Source organism: Aythya marila, assembly GCF_965140915.1.
Source record: "Aythya marila genome assembly, chromosome: 28".
In the NCBI taxonomy this organism is placed as follows: Eukaryota; Metazoa; Chordata; class Aves; order Anseriformes; family Anatidae; genus Aythya; species Aythya marila.
This window is the reverse complement of record NC_139069.1, coordinates 2,611,419-2,624,850: the sequence shown is the minus strand read 5'-3', so window position 1 is coordinate 2,624,850 and position 13,432 is coordinate 2,611,419. Positions and strand designations below refer to the sequence as shown.

Genomic DNA, 13,432 nt, shown 5'->3' with positions numbered 1-13,432 from the left:
GTTGAGGATGAGACGTGCTGTGTGCATGGTGGAGGGCTTTGAGGGTTAGATGATCAGGTTAATGTTTAGGAAGTACAGGTCACCCTCCAGGGTTAAGGGAATGGCAAAGGCTTCAAGGGAGGGATTGGTGTTCTGCTCAAGGTGTCTGCTCAGGATCTGGGATAAGGACAAGTGTTGAGGTTTTTAATTTAGATTTGATCTGAGGTGTAGATTCAATAATAGCATTTTAATCCTTAGTTAGGCTTAATTGTCCTCCTGTTTACCCTTCTTGTAGAAGATGCCTTTCATGTCTGGCTTTTCAAAATCCCGAGTAACGTCTCTCCTTTATCTGGCCTTTCCAAGGTCTTTGAGAGAGGTCTTATGATGACATCTGCAGATCCACTAGAACCTGTCTCATCCTTCCCACACCACCTCTAAGCAACCTGAGGACTGACTGGGAGGATGATGATGGTTTGGGAAAGAGCTTGGTTAAAATCTCCGAGGAGGAAGACCAAAAGTTCTTCTCTCTACTAGAGAAACATTTATTCATGCCAATGAGTATGTCCTGTTCCTGTGTGGAAAGATTAATGTTATGATTGCTTTAAACAAAATGCTGTACCAAATGTTTGAAGGGCATAAGATACTGATTTTTTTTTTTCCTTGGCGATTGTATTAGTAGCTTATGTTATGCGCTGTTCTGCGCTTCACATGGAGAGAGATGATGGTGTTATAGAAAACAATGACACTTGTGAGGACAGAAAAGCAGGTGGATAAGGCTTTGAGTCTGCCAACACAGGACACACACACATGAAAACTGCATGATTAGGAACAGGAAGATTGGATACAAATACAGATTACAAAAGCAAAACCATGAGTATCACTGTGACACTGCAGGACAGCTCCAGCAATGGGGCAAAACCACAGAAGGTGTCCACGACACTGGGGCCACAGAACTGTAGCTGGGAGGAGGAGAAAGAATTCCTGTACATGAGAGAAATTCCCCTGGTTCAGGTACAGCTGCCTTCTGGAGTCAGACCTTCCACTTCCCGAGCCTTGCAGAGAACAGGGGTGGCATACAGCCCAGGGCTGACTGTAGGGCATCGTCCCCAGCAGGAAGCACTGCGGTCCTGCAGAAGGTGCAGCTGAGAGTGCTGCCACCTCTGTGAGCAAAGGGGGTGCTGTCCCCAGCCAGGAAGCTGGCCAGCATCTGGCGTAGGGTGCTGGAGCTGTACAAGGCCTGCAGGGAAGATGAAGAAGACCATGGGCATCTGCAGGTGTTTGGTGTCAGGCACCAGCATAGTGATGAGGGTGTTCCACATCACAGTCACCGTGCTGGTCAAGTAACAGGGGAAGAAGAGATTTGTGTATGGGTAGAGGATCTTCCATGTGGATTACTGGGAAAACTCAACAAATGCTGTCTTAGTGTCCAATTCCCTTCTTGGAAAACCTTTTAGAGCATTCAGTTCCCCCCTCTCTTGTTAGGACACATTTAGAGGGGTGACGAGATCCCTGCCTGTCATGGCTGAGGTGTCCTGCCATGCAGTGGGAACAGAATAGAGGTTAAGGGAGGGAAACATTTGTACTCATGTTTGACAATCAAACTTTAAGAGCATAAAATCAGTCTCTCCGAAATTCATCTAGGAGCAGACAGTGATGACTTCAGTCTGCTTTAACCACCACACCCCAGCAGAGACCCTGCTGCCTTCAGGAGCTGTCAGCCCTGAGGCCTTGGGGACACCTCAAAAGAGCCCAAGGGCACAGAGCAAGCGATGCCATGGTCGGGTGCTGTGCTGCTGAGCTGGGCCGGGCTCTTGGGCCCAAGCAGAGCTCCTGGCAAGAGGATAGTGCTGCAGAGAGACAGATGTGCCCAGGAGCAGCTCCTCTGCACAGCGCAGCAGGGCTGGAGGCTCTGACCACAGCTGGCACACAGAGAGGAGAGAAGGAGAGAGGGCTTGGAGGCACTGAGGAGTGCAACAACAGAGGGCAGCGTGTGGCAGGACACATCTGCAGGCACTTGACACCGTGAGGCTCTGGCAGCAGGGCAATGCAGGTGGGGTTGCCAGAGGGGTCTTCTACAGCTGGCACATCTGATGGCGGATAGCATCTGTCAGGGTGAGTTTCTCTGTTTCTCCAGAAATGAGTAGAAAATGCTTTAGAGAATGGCATTTATGATTGGATTTTTGAAAAGGAAGACCAAGGCAGGGGCTATCTGAAAGGCAAGACTTTGTCTGTAGCCTGTACTTGCAGATACCTGTGGTAGAGCGGAGGCCGGTTTCATGGTAATAGGTGGTCAGGTTTGTACTGCAGACTGAGACTCCTAGAGCATTGCAATGAGAGATCAATATTTAATCAATGAACTTCATAAAGTCCCTTCCCACACTTCAGCCCAGAAACTACACCAACATCATCATTGTGGTCCTCTCAGGTTTTATCCTAGCTCATCTTTTGGAGCTGCAAATCCTCCAGTGACCAGTGCCCTGTCTTTGGGAGGTCTCTGCTGGCTTGAGGTGAGCACAGATCATTTGCAATGAGAAGGAGCTGCCTCCTCTGCAGGCAGAGCTGCAGCACAGGAGGGTCTGCTGAGTGTCCGTCTGTCCCTCCCTGGCCTTGCCTCCCCTGGCAGCAGCACGCTGGCATTCCTCCTGGCTTCTCCAGCTGGCCGTGCTGCTGCTGGTCTTGTTTGCAGGCTGGCTGGGGATGGGGATTTCAGAATCAGTGGTGTGCCCTCGGGGTGTTTGGGGAAAGGCGAGTACGGGGACAAGGTGAGGGCTGTGGAGATGGGCACTTTGAGCATGCATTCCTCTGCTTTCAGCAGTGTTCAGGTTCTTTTCAGATGAACAACTGAGTACAACTTTCCTGCAGCTCTCATGGGCCAGCTGAGACCAACACTGATGGAGAGACTGGCTGTCGTCTCTGAGGCACACTCTGCACTGAAGGCACAGTGTCTTTGCCCCTGAGGATCCACAAGGATTTACTTGGAGTGCAGCAGAATGCCCAGGATTTATGCCTTAGAAACTGTTCTCATGTGGTGTGGCAGCTAGAAACAAAAACACAAAACAAATAATTACATATCTAAATCTCCACACCTCATCTCTGCAGTTGGGTGAACAAGGAGCAAAACTGGGGAAATCTCTTTGATATCAGCAGTCAAGTTAATCTGAGACTACCCCATGTTCCTACCATGTTCCTACCATGTTGCTACCATGTTACTCCCTCTGGCAGTAGTACAGAACTGATTCTTCCATTGCCACAGAGGAGTCCCCTGCTCCCAGAGGCACTCTCAGGCAGAATCAATGAAAGAGAGCTTCAAAATATCTGCCTGGAAATGGAAAACCCTTTGGTGATTTTAAATGAGAATATGGAAAGGGTTTTCCTCAGTTATGTCTGTGGTACACTATCACTGCCTTTGTCTTCCTTGTACAGGACCTCATGACCAGAAATAACAGATGTCCAACGTCAGCTCCATCTCTGAGTTCCTCCTGCTGGCATTCGCAGACACGCGCGAGCTGCAGCTCCTGCACTTCGCGCTCTTCCTGGGCATCTACCTGGCTGCCCTCCTGGGCAACGGCCTCATCCTCAGCGCCGTAGCCTGCCACCACCGCCTCCACACCCCCATGTACTTCTTCCTCCTCAACCTCGCCCTCCTCGACTTGGGCTGCATCTCCACCACTCTACCCAAAGCCATGGCCAATACCCTCTGGGACACCAGGGCCATCTCCTATCAAGGATGTGTTGCCCAAGTACTTCTTTTAGTCTTCTTTTTTGGTGCAGAGTTTTTTCTTCTCACCGTCATGGCCTACGACCGCTACGTTGCCATCTGCAAGCCCCTGCACTACGGGAGCCTCGTGGGCAGCAGAGCTTGTGCCCAGATGGCAGCAGCTGCCTGGGGCAGTGGCTTCCTGTACAGTGTCCTTCACACAGCCAACACATTTTCCCTGCCCCTCTGCCAAGGCAATGCTGTGGACCAGTTCTTCTGTGAAATCCCCCAGATCCTCAAGCTCTCCTGCTCAGATGCCTACCTCACGGAAGTCAGGATTCTCCTGGTTAGTGCCTGTTTAGGTGTTGGTTGTTTATTTTTCATTGTGCTGTCCTATGTGCAGATCTTCAGGGCAGTGCTGAGGATGCCCTCTGTGCAGGGCCGGCACAAAGCCTTTTCCATGTGCCTCCCTCACCTGGCCGTGGTCTTCCTGTATTTCAGTACTGCCATGATTGCCTACCTGAAACCCCCCTACATCTCTTTCCCATCCCTGGACATGGTGGTGTCATTTCTCTACTCAGTGCTGCCTCCAGCATTGAACCCCCTCATCTACAGCATGAGGAATAAAGAGCTCAAGGAGGCACTGAGGATGTTATTGCAATATTCAGTATTTCAAAAAGGAACCGGTCTTCTGCATCTGATTCCCTGAAGTATACCTGGAAAAGGCAGAAACACCTTTGTTCATATATTTCAAAAAAATGCTCATCCTTTTCAATATCATACCAATATTTTAAATAATTTTATCATTTCATTTTATAAATTTAAGATATTTTTCTTCCTCTATCTCCTTCTATATTTTCTTCTTACCCAAAGACCTCATGTAGAGGTTCTGCTAAGCTCTTTGTAACTAACTAAATAAAGGAACCAGCAGGTAGGCAGTTTCTGTGGATCTCATTTCTCATACAATCTTCTCAGGTACAGTAGTGGTTGTGGGATGAAGATACCTGCTGCAACGTGGTGGAAAGCCCTGGTGTCCTCCTTTGGGGCTGCCCTTTCTGCCCTGGCAGGCACTCCCTCCCTGCAGCCTTTGGAGGGGACCTCCAAAGCCCATCTAGCCACCCCCACTAGCCACGCATGGACACCTACACCAGGCAGCCCAGGCCCGTTTCCAGTTGGGTTTGGGGTATCTCCAGTTGAGGAGGACTCCCCCACTTTGGGGGAAACCTGATCGAATGCTTGGTATTGGAAACATGATCCAGTTCTTGATATTGCTCACAGTAAAAGTGTTTTCCTGTGTGCAATTCCCATGTCTTGTCCAATCACCGGGCATTGCTGAGACTGTCAGAGGAAAAGATCTGAGAGCAAATCCATGTCTCACAGACAGCTCATAGCAGCAGACAGAGATGAAGTAGACATGTTTTCTTGGTATTAGTTTGTACCAAAATGGTCACCGAGGCCTCTGTATTCAGTAAAAAGAGATCAAGGATGAGAAGAGCATTTATTGATAGGAAGGCCATGAAAAGCCACCAGGACAAGGGCCATTTTCTGCCCCTGCAGGAGACTGACCCTGGGCAAGGCCCAGCTTGGGAAGCAGCTGTGTTGGACGTTCATGGTGGGCAGTGAGCTGGGCAGGAGGCAGCTGTGTGCCCTGGGAGCACAGGAGGGAAGGCTGAGGGGCACCTGACCGCAGCCTGCCAGGAGCTGCAGGGATGTCAGGAAGAGCCCCCGCAGGGCCAGGCTGTGCCCTGTGATGTGCAGGGAGCCCTCCTCTTGCCATGCTGCATGTGCTGGCTGCAGCAGAGGGGACCCCCAGCCAGGCCGTACATGGGGCATGGGGCTCTGCCACCCGCCTGGCCCCGCGTTTGACTCCTTGTCTCTGCTGGGCCCCACCTTCCACACTCAGATGTGTCCCTTGGCTGTCGGCTTCCTTTCCCCTGCCCTGTGGGAATACCAAGCCAGGGCGGACAGGTTACCATTAGGTGTGCTGGTGCTTGTGTAATTCACATGGGTGATGGCACAAATGACGGTTCCTTCACCAGTGATGCACATCCTTCTTCATGTTAGGCCAAACTCAACGTCCTTCTCTCTGCTTTTCCTCATTGATGAACTGGATTAGGTCTCCTTGATTATTCTGAGGCACAATGCAATGCTTTTTGCCTTCTGCTACTCCAGCACAATATGGGTGACTTTCCCTTACTCTGCACATTGACCTGCAGGGTCATTCCGTATTTGTTGCTTTCAAAATGTTAGTTGGATGGGGGCCATTTGCAAAGTGGGGCAAGCTGATGTGTCCTGCCTCAGCCATTTGAAGCATGCTATACTTGAGTTTTTCAGCCTGAGTTTGCTAAAGATGACTCAGGAAGGTAAATGGATATTCACGTGTCTAGTAGGAACACAGAAGGGAATGTCAGCTTTCCAAGGGCCATTTCAAATCTAGGTCAATCCCAGGACCCCACTGAAGAAGAGGTTTGTCTTTGAAGGGGTGTTCCTGTGCTGGGCTGGGCTGCAGTTACAGGGACAAAGACCACTGCTGGCAGTGGAGGTACCCTGGGAACTCCACCTGGCTCCACCTGATTTTCCCAAAGGGCTCTGGCATCCTGCAGGTCTTTTCTGACATCTGCCAGTCCAAGGAAGTGCCTCAAACACAACGGGGCCACTGGAGGTTTTCCCTGGTTGCTTATGGTCAGACAGCAAAGCTCTGCCAGAATACCCAGTATTTTTTTCAGTACTTGAATAATAAAGCAACAACTCATCAGCTCAAAAGACTCAATCCTTTCCGTAAAATGTCTCATGTGAAGTGGAATTTCTATCATGAAGAAATGTGATTTTTCAGGATGCATACTCATCCCAGGAGAAGAAATACTGATGTTCACCTGTAGTGGCATTGTCATTGCTTTTCTATCATGGTGTGCTCCCTCCCTCATCTTCCAGGCACAAAACTCATCTTGAATACATAGACCCTGCTGAATGCCCCCTTTCCAGCTGCCTGTCTGGACCTATGCACTTCCCATCATTCTCCTGGTTTGCCCTCCTCTTACCGTTTAATCATTCAGACCACTCTCAGTGACCCAGTTGCTGCTTGGAGTTTCAGTGAGTTCAAGGTCGCCCATCTCTCAGCAGTCTGTCCAATGGTTTCCTTAGTAAGACCCTCATCGTTTATCATTGAATTTGTATGATATGGATTAATATTAACACAATTACTTAAAATTTCCTATTAATCACTGTAAATTACATCATGTACAGTCATCCTTTTGGGAAGGTAAGCATCACTGGAGGCAATAAAATAAGGAACTTGAACTTTGTTTTATTTATTTATTTTTTTTTTTTAAAATTGCAGCATGATTTCCTGTTGTTTGTTTTCAAATAGGAAAACCCCTGCTCTTCCCACCTAAGCAGGGCTTCAAAGGAGAAACCCTAGAGCAATATAACCAGGAAAATGATGCTCTAAACTGAAACACAACAAAATTCAGCCTTTAAAATGAAGAAAGATTTTTATTAGATGCTCCTTGAAATCTTCCCCCTTAACTACAACATGAAAGCTCTCCAATTAGCTGATCAAGTCTTGAAGACTTGAAGAAAATGGTGGGAGAGACATGGCTCCTTAGAACTTTCTGTGTTTTAATGAGTTCCATGGTGTATTTTGGTGCTGAGTCAATGAAACTTGGGTACTGAGAGGAGAATGATGCAACTGAGTGAAAAAGCAAACTCAAAAGGAAAAGCTGAAGTGACTTGGAGTATTAATGGTCCCACTGAGGGCTGTTACTAACAAAGCCTCCCCAGGGACTGCTTAGGGCAGATAATTGGAGGCCATGATTACAGACAGGCAAAGCACTGTGCTGAGAAAAGTCTTGGTTGATTTTGGTGAAGACAAGGCCCAAGGCCTGACCCCAGCCACTGCGAGGAGAGATCCTGCACCCCCCTGTCAGGCTTGGGACTTTTCCTGGAGGTCTGAGGAATGTGGTGGGCAGTGTGATGCCATGAGAGGAAAACTGGTATGACACCACCCTGCCTCTGCGCAGGGTTGCAAGGAAGCAAAGATGCTGCACTGCAATGACTATGTTTCGTTTTCTCAAAAGTTCTAGGCAAAGCGTCAGGACTGTTGGGGACTTCCCTTTTTATCAGCAACCTCTGTCTTTTCCTCTGCATGCTTTCCTATGCTGTCCCACACTTTGTCCTATTTCCTAGAAGTCTGTAGACAGCCATCTCTGTTCACCACCTTGCTCTCATCAGAGCATTTCCATCATTTCACCAGTGTCTCCTCAAGCCTCACCAGCTGTTCCTTGAAACACAAAGCTAGGGTCTGATCATAGATACTCACCAGCATCTTCCAAGATATGGACCTGGTGCTGGCCTTGCAGCTTCTTGGCTAGACACAGCCAAGCCTTCTGCCTCCTGCTGCCCACTCATGGACTCAAGCAGAAGGAACAGGACAACCCATATGGGGGCCTTCTTTCTGCCTGGGTCCTCCTGGGTCTGGAGGCAGAGGGGATCCCCCAGTCAGCATGCCAAGCAGGTGCCTTCTGCTGGCCTAGCAGGGCCACTGCCAGATGTCAGCCCAAAAGTGCAGATCCCAGATCTATGTCAAGGGTGACCTGCCACTTCCAGGCACAAGTGACCTCACAGTCCCTTTGCGTGACACGTTCCTGCTGCTGCCCAATCAATTGCAGAGACAGAAGTGACCTCACAGTCCCTGCCACAGTCACATTCCTCGTGCTGCGGCAGGAGATCCTGAGGCAGAGCTGAGCTCCTCAGAGCATTCCCACCCATCTCCTCCTTGTGGCCCACAAGCTGATCAGATCCATGGCCCCTCACATTTATTTGAGGTTAGGGTTTTGTATAGGTCTCTTAAGCAGTTTTCTAGTGTTAAATAGGCCATTTTAGTGCTAGTATTAAGGGTGGAGATCAGAGTGATTAAGAGAGTAAGAGCTAGGATGAATCAGCTATGGGCTGAGTTTTGTCTTCTAGGGATACTTTCAGGTCAGTCATTATAGTAGTGGATTCCTGTCAGGGTGCTGAGTAGCATTTAGGTTTAGGAATTAACTTTATAGGTTGAAGCTGGGGAATAGTCTTGTATGACTATTTTAAGTCATGGTTACATCTGCATCAGCATAACCTGAACCCTCTTACCTCTACATAATCCTTAATTTCAGCTGGCCAAGCCCCTATTCCCTCCTCTCAGTCTGTCCTGGTTTCAGTTAGAACAGAATTAATTTTCTTCCTAGTAGCTGGTGGAATGCTGTGTTTTGGCTTAGGATGAGAAGAGTGCTGATAACACCCCGATGTTTTCATTGTTGCAGAGCAGTGCTTATACCAAGCCAAGGACATCTCAGACTTTTGCTCTGTCCTGCCAACAGGCAGGCTGGGGGTGCAGTAAGAGCAGAGAGGGGACAGACCCAGGACAGGTGACCCGAACTAGCCAAAGGGGTATTCCATACCATCTGACGTCATGCTAAACAATATATAGGGGTGGCTAGCCGGGGGGAGGGGGCCGGACTGCTCGGGGTTAAGCTGGGCATCGGTCAGCGGGTGGTGAGCAATTGCATTGTGCATCACTTGTTTATACATATTATTATTAGTAGTACTATTATCATCATTGTATTATTATTATTATTATTATTATTATTATTATTATTATTATTATTATTACTATTATTATTTTTATTATTATTTTCCTGTCTTATTAAACTGTCTTTATCTCAACTCACGGGCTTCACTTTCCATTTCTCTCCCCCGTCCCAGAGAGGGAGGGGGGAGGGTGAGCGAACGGCTGCGTGGTGTTTAGCTGCCAGCCGGGTTAAACCACGACACAGTCTCACATTTCTCCTGGCTTCTCCTGACCTCCCCATATCAGATATCTTTTTAGGGGCATGCTTATGATGCCTTTCAAGATTTTAGACTATCTGTCAGTGCTCTGTTGGCTACTCTATTTTGGAGAAAAGCGTCACTTAAGACACGATGGAAAAGGACACCAATGTCCATCAGAGCACCCTGCACAATGTGCCCAGCAGCTCTGCAGTGCCACAAAAGTACGGTTCCTGCCTACAAGTTTTCTTTCCAGAATGGCTCTTATGGCTCCAGGGTAACTTTTCCCAGGCACTCACTTCCCCAGGCCACACCACTCTTGCCCGCATGCCCCACGTGTTTCTCCAAGCCTCCCTTCTTCTCCTGCAGTAGTGGCACCTCAGCGCAGCAGGTTGGTGCATCTCCAGGCTCAGGGGTGTTTCCTGAGGGCCTGCCCTGTGTGGGGAGTGGTGGGGAGGAAGAGAGCAAGGTCATCTCCTGGGACATGGCTGAGCACAGCCCAGCCATCCCACACTGTGGGCAGGTCCCTGCTCCCAGGTTGAGGCACACATGCAAGGTGGACACTTCTCCATCATTCCAGCTTCACGCAGGGCTTTTCAGCCCTGCCCCCCATCCGGGACTCACCACTTCCTTCTCGTCAACCCACAGACATCGATTGCTTTCCATTTGGGGACTCAGGCAGGACTTTAAGGATCTGTTAAAGCCCTGAGTGTCTCTGTTTCTCACAGCCTTCTCACAAGTCTTTCTCCTGGCCCTCCCCACTGCCCAGCACTGCCTCTCAGGTGGCACTCAGTGACCCTTCAGAAGGGCCTTTGGGCTTCCTCAATTGTCCTACTGCTTATTACCACTTTCCTGGCTCCTTGCAGAGCTTCTCATCCATTGTGGGGACAAAGACTGGCTGGGATGGCGTTTCGCCCTGCAGATCAGGCCGTGTGGTGCTGTGTTTTTGATATGTGACCAGAGCTGTGTTGGTCACCCGTGGTTCTGATCGCTGTTCCTGAGCAGTGCTTGCACAGCATCAAGGCCTTCTCGGCTTCTCAGTCTACCCCAGGAGTCAGTTGGCTGCAGGTGGGCAAGAGGCTGGGAACGGAACCTGCTGTGACAGCTGGCCCAGTCTGAGCAGTCTGAGCTGCCCATGCACTCCTCAGATTCACCTTGTTTGTTACCTGAAACGACCTTGCACAGTCATTTTATGAGGTTCTAATCACTACCCACTGAGCACCCTGTCCCTGGAGATCCCCTGACATCTCCTGGAAGCTCCAGATTCCTCTCCAGGTTGGCATCAGCACAGTCCCAATCAGATGAGTTGTCATCTCCTTAGGCAAGTGCTGCCCCAACGAGAGTGCTTAGTCCTACTCTTGGTCCCTCACAGACCTCCATGGGAATTTCAGCCTCTGTCCCACACTCCATGAAGAAGCCCAGAAAACAGAAGAGCAGGGAGCAACCCCTTGGCTGTGTTCCTGATAGCACATTTGGAAGAGGTGTCCAGACTTCTGGGATTGCACTGAGCAAGACCCTCTTGTTATTGTGGTGCAAGCAGGGAGGCCAGCTGTGACCCAGGGCTGCACAGTGCCTGCTGCTGTCTGCAGCCACAGGGATGCCACTGCAGAGACAACAGGACTGTCACCAAGGCATATGAAAACTCAAGACTAACACAGAAAGAAGTACAGTGTGGAAGCTAAATGAGAGCAGCAGTGAAAAGACCACGTCCTGCTGCTGGCCATGGCCATGGCTCCAGGGAAGCAGGAGCCCTGACCTGAAGGCAGCAGAGAGGCAGAGCCCAGCGGGCAGTGAGGGGCAGTCCTAAGGGCCACTGAGGATGCTCCTGCATGTGTCAGCTGGGCTTTTGATCCAGAGACCCTCCTGCGTGCTGAGGTTGCTCCCCCAGCTCCAGAGGAGATAGGAAGAGACTGACACCAGTGAATTTCTGATGGATTTCTTTTTGGGTTTACCTACACAGGAAGCCAACTTCAACTGGAAAATAATTGACTTCTACAGTGCTAGGAAAAAATATTATTTAAACAAAAGTGAAATAATGAGAGAAAATAACAATACAGATATTTAATAATTGAAGATATCACGTTATTTTCTTTCTTAGAAAAGCCTGGATTTCTAATATTAAGCATAGTATTACAGGTGAATTTGCTGAAGATGTGTGTATTCAAGTAGAGTCCTGATGGAATCCCTTAGTTCCTGGTTCCTCATGCTGTAGATGAGGGGGTTCGCTGCTGGAGGAACCACAGTGTACAGAACTGTAACCACCAGGTCCAGGGATGGAGAGGAGATGGAGGGGGGCTTCAGGAAGGCAAACATGGCAGTGCTGACCATCAGGGAGACCACGGCCAGGTGAGGGAGGCACGTGGAAAAGGCTTTGTGCCGGCCCTGAGAAGAGGGAATCCTCAGCACTGCCCTGAAGATCTGAACATAGGACACCACAATGAAAACAAAACAATCAAAGCCTATAAAAACACTAAACACAAGTGCCCAAACTTCCCTGAGGTAGGCATGTGAGCAGGAGAGCTTGAGGATGTGGGGGATTTCACAGAAGAACTGGTCCACAGCATTGCCTTGGCAGAAGGGTAGGGAAAATGTGTTGGCCGTGTGCAGGACAGCATTGAGAAAGCCACTGCCCCAGGCAGCTGCTGCCATCTGGGCACAAGCTCTGCTGCCCACGAGGCTCCCGTAATGCAGGGGCTTGCAGATGGCAATGTAGCGGTCGTAGGCCATGACTGTGAGAATAGAATATTCTGCTGCTATAAAGAAGAGAAAGAATAAGACCTGTGCAGCACATCCTTGATAGGAGATGGCCCTGGTGTCCCAGAGGGCATTGGCCATGGCTTTGGGCAGAGTGGTGGAGATGCAGCCCACGTCGAGGAGGGCGAGGTTGAGGAGGAAGAAGTACATGGGGGTGTGGAGGCAGTGGTCACAGGCTACGGCGCTGAGGATGAGGCCGTTGCCCAGGAGGGCAGCCAGGTAGATGCCCAGGAAGAGCGTGAAGTGCAGGAGCTGCAGCTCGTGCGTGTCTGCGAATGCCAGCAGGAGGAACTCGCTCACAGAGCTGATGTTGGGCATTTGCTGACTCTGGACAGTTGACTGTTGAAGAGGAGAAGGCAGTCAAATTTCAGATGACACCTAAGAAAAACCTACTGCAAGCCTTAAAGCACACCTAGCCTGAGCCTCTCTCTTTGCAGGAGAACCTTTCAGCTGCTGTGTTGCTTGAACTGTGGCTGGTGCTGGTAGGGAGTGGCACTGGTAGAAGGGGCTGCTGTGGCTCCAGAGGAGTCCTTCCTGCTGTGCAGCAGGAGGGAAGCAGGAACACAATGAAAACCTAACTTCAGACCATTTGTCAAATCCATGAGTTTTCTGTTGTTGTTGGAAACAACTCATCTGAGTGCACAGTTCAACAGGCCACTGCCCACTAGCCTTCTTTTAAGCTGCCTTTTATCTCCCCTCTCTGAGGATCATCCCACTGAGGTCTTTCCATGAGAAGAATCTGGAGTCAGCTGAGAGCAGAGAAGCCCACTTCAAGTGCAGCTGGATGGAAACCTCACCTTGTCTCTGGAGGACTGAGAAGAACCTCAGCTCTTCCCTCTTTGCCTTACTCCAGCTGCCAAGAGAGCCATCCAGCTGTACGGACAGGGCCTTAGTGTGGAGGTGTCTTCTCCTTGGGTCACCTGGATAACACAAGGATGCCTCGAGAGAGCTGCATGCTGCTGGAGAACAGCCTGCAGCCCAGGAGGACACCTCATAGAGAGATGGATATCCACAAGAAGGGATGTCGCAATATCACAGCTGCACACCTGCAGGTTCTGGAGGAGGCTTGGCCACTCTACTCATAGCTGTCTAGGGGTACCTGGCTTAGGGCACTGCAAGGGGCTTCTGCCAGACTTCCTCAACTCTCACTGCAACCCAACAGGACTCTCAAAGCCTACTGCATTGCCCACTGCCCTCCCA

General features: G+C 49.9%; 2 protein-coding genes across 2 annotated transcripts in view; both read right to left on the bottom strand.

Moving 5' to 3' along the window:
* LOC309888287 (olfactory receptor 14C36-like) overlaps window positions 1–13,432 on the bottom strand; it is a gene marked incomplete at both ends in the record, with an annotated part of 96,750 nt that overhangs the window by 33,511 nt on the left and 49,807 nt on the right. The gene's annotated exons all lie outside the window — the stretch shown is intronic.
* LOC309888156 (olfactory receptor 14C36-like) lies at window positions 11,609–12,550 on the bottom strand (the record flags this gene model as incomplete). The annotated part of the gene is made up of 1 exon (XM_082780397.1): window positions 11,609–12,550. One exon carries the CDS (start codon window positions 12,548–12,550, stop codon window positions 11,609–11,611), a length of 942 nt encoding a protein of 313 aa, XP_082636523.1.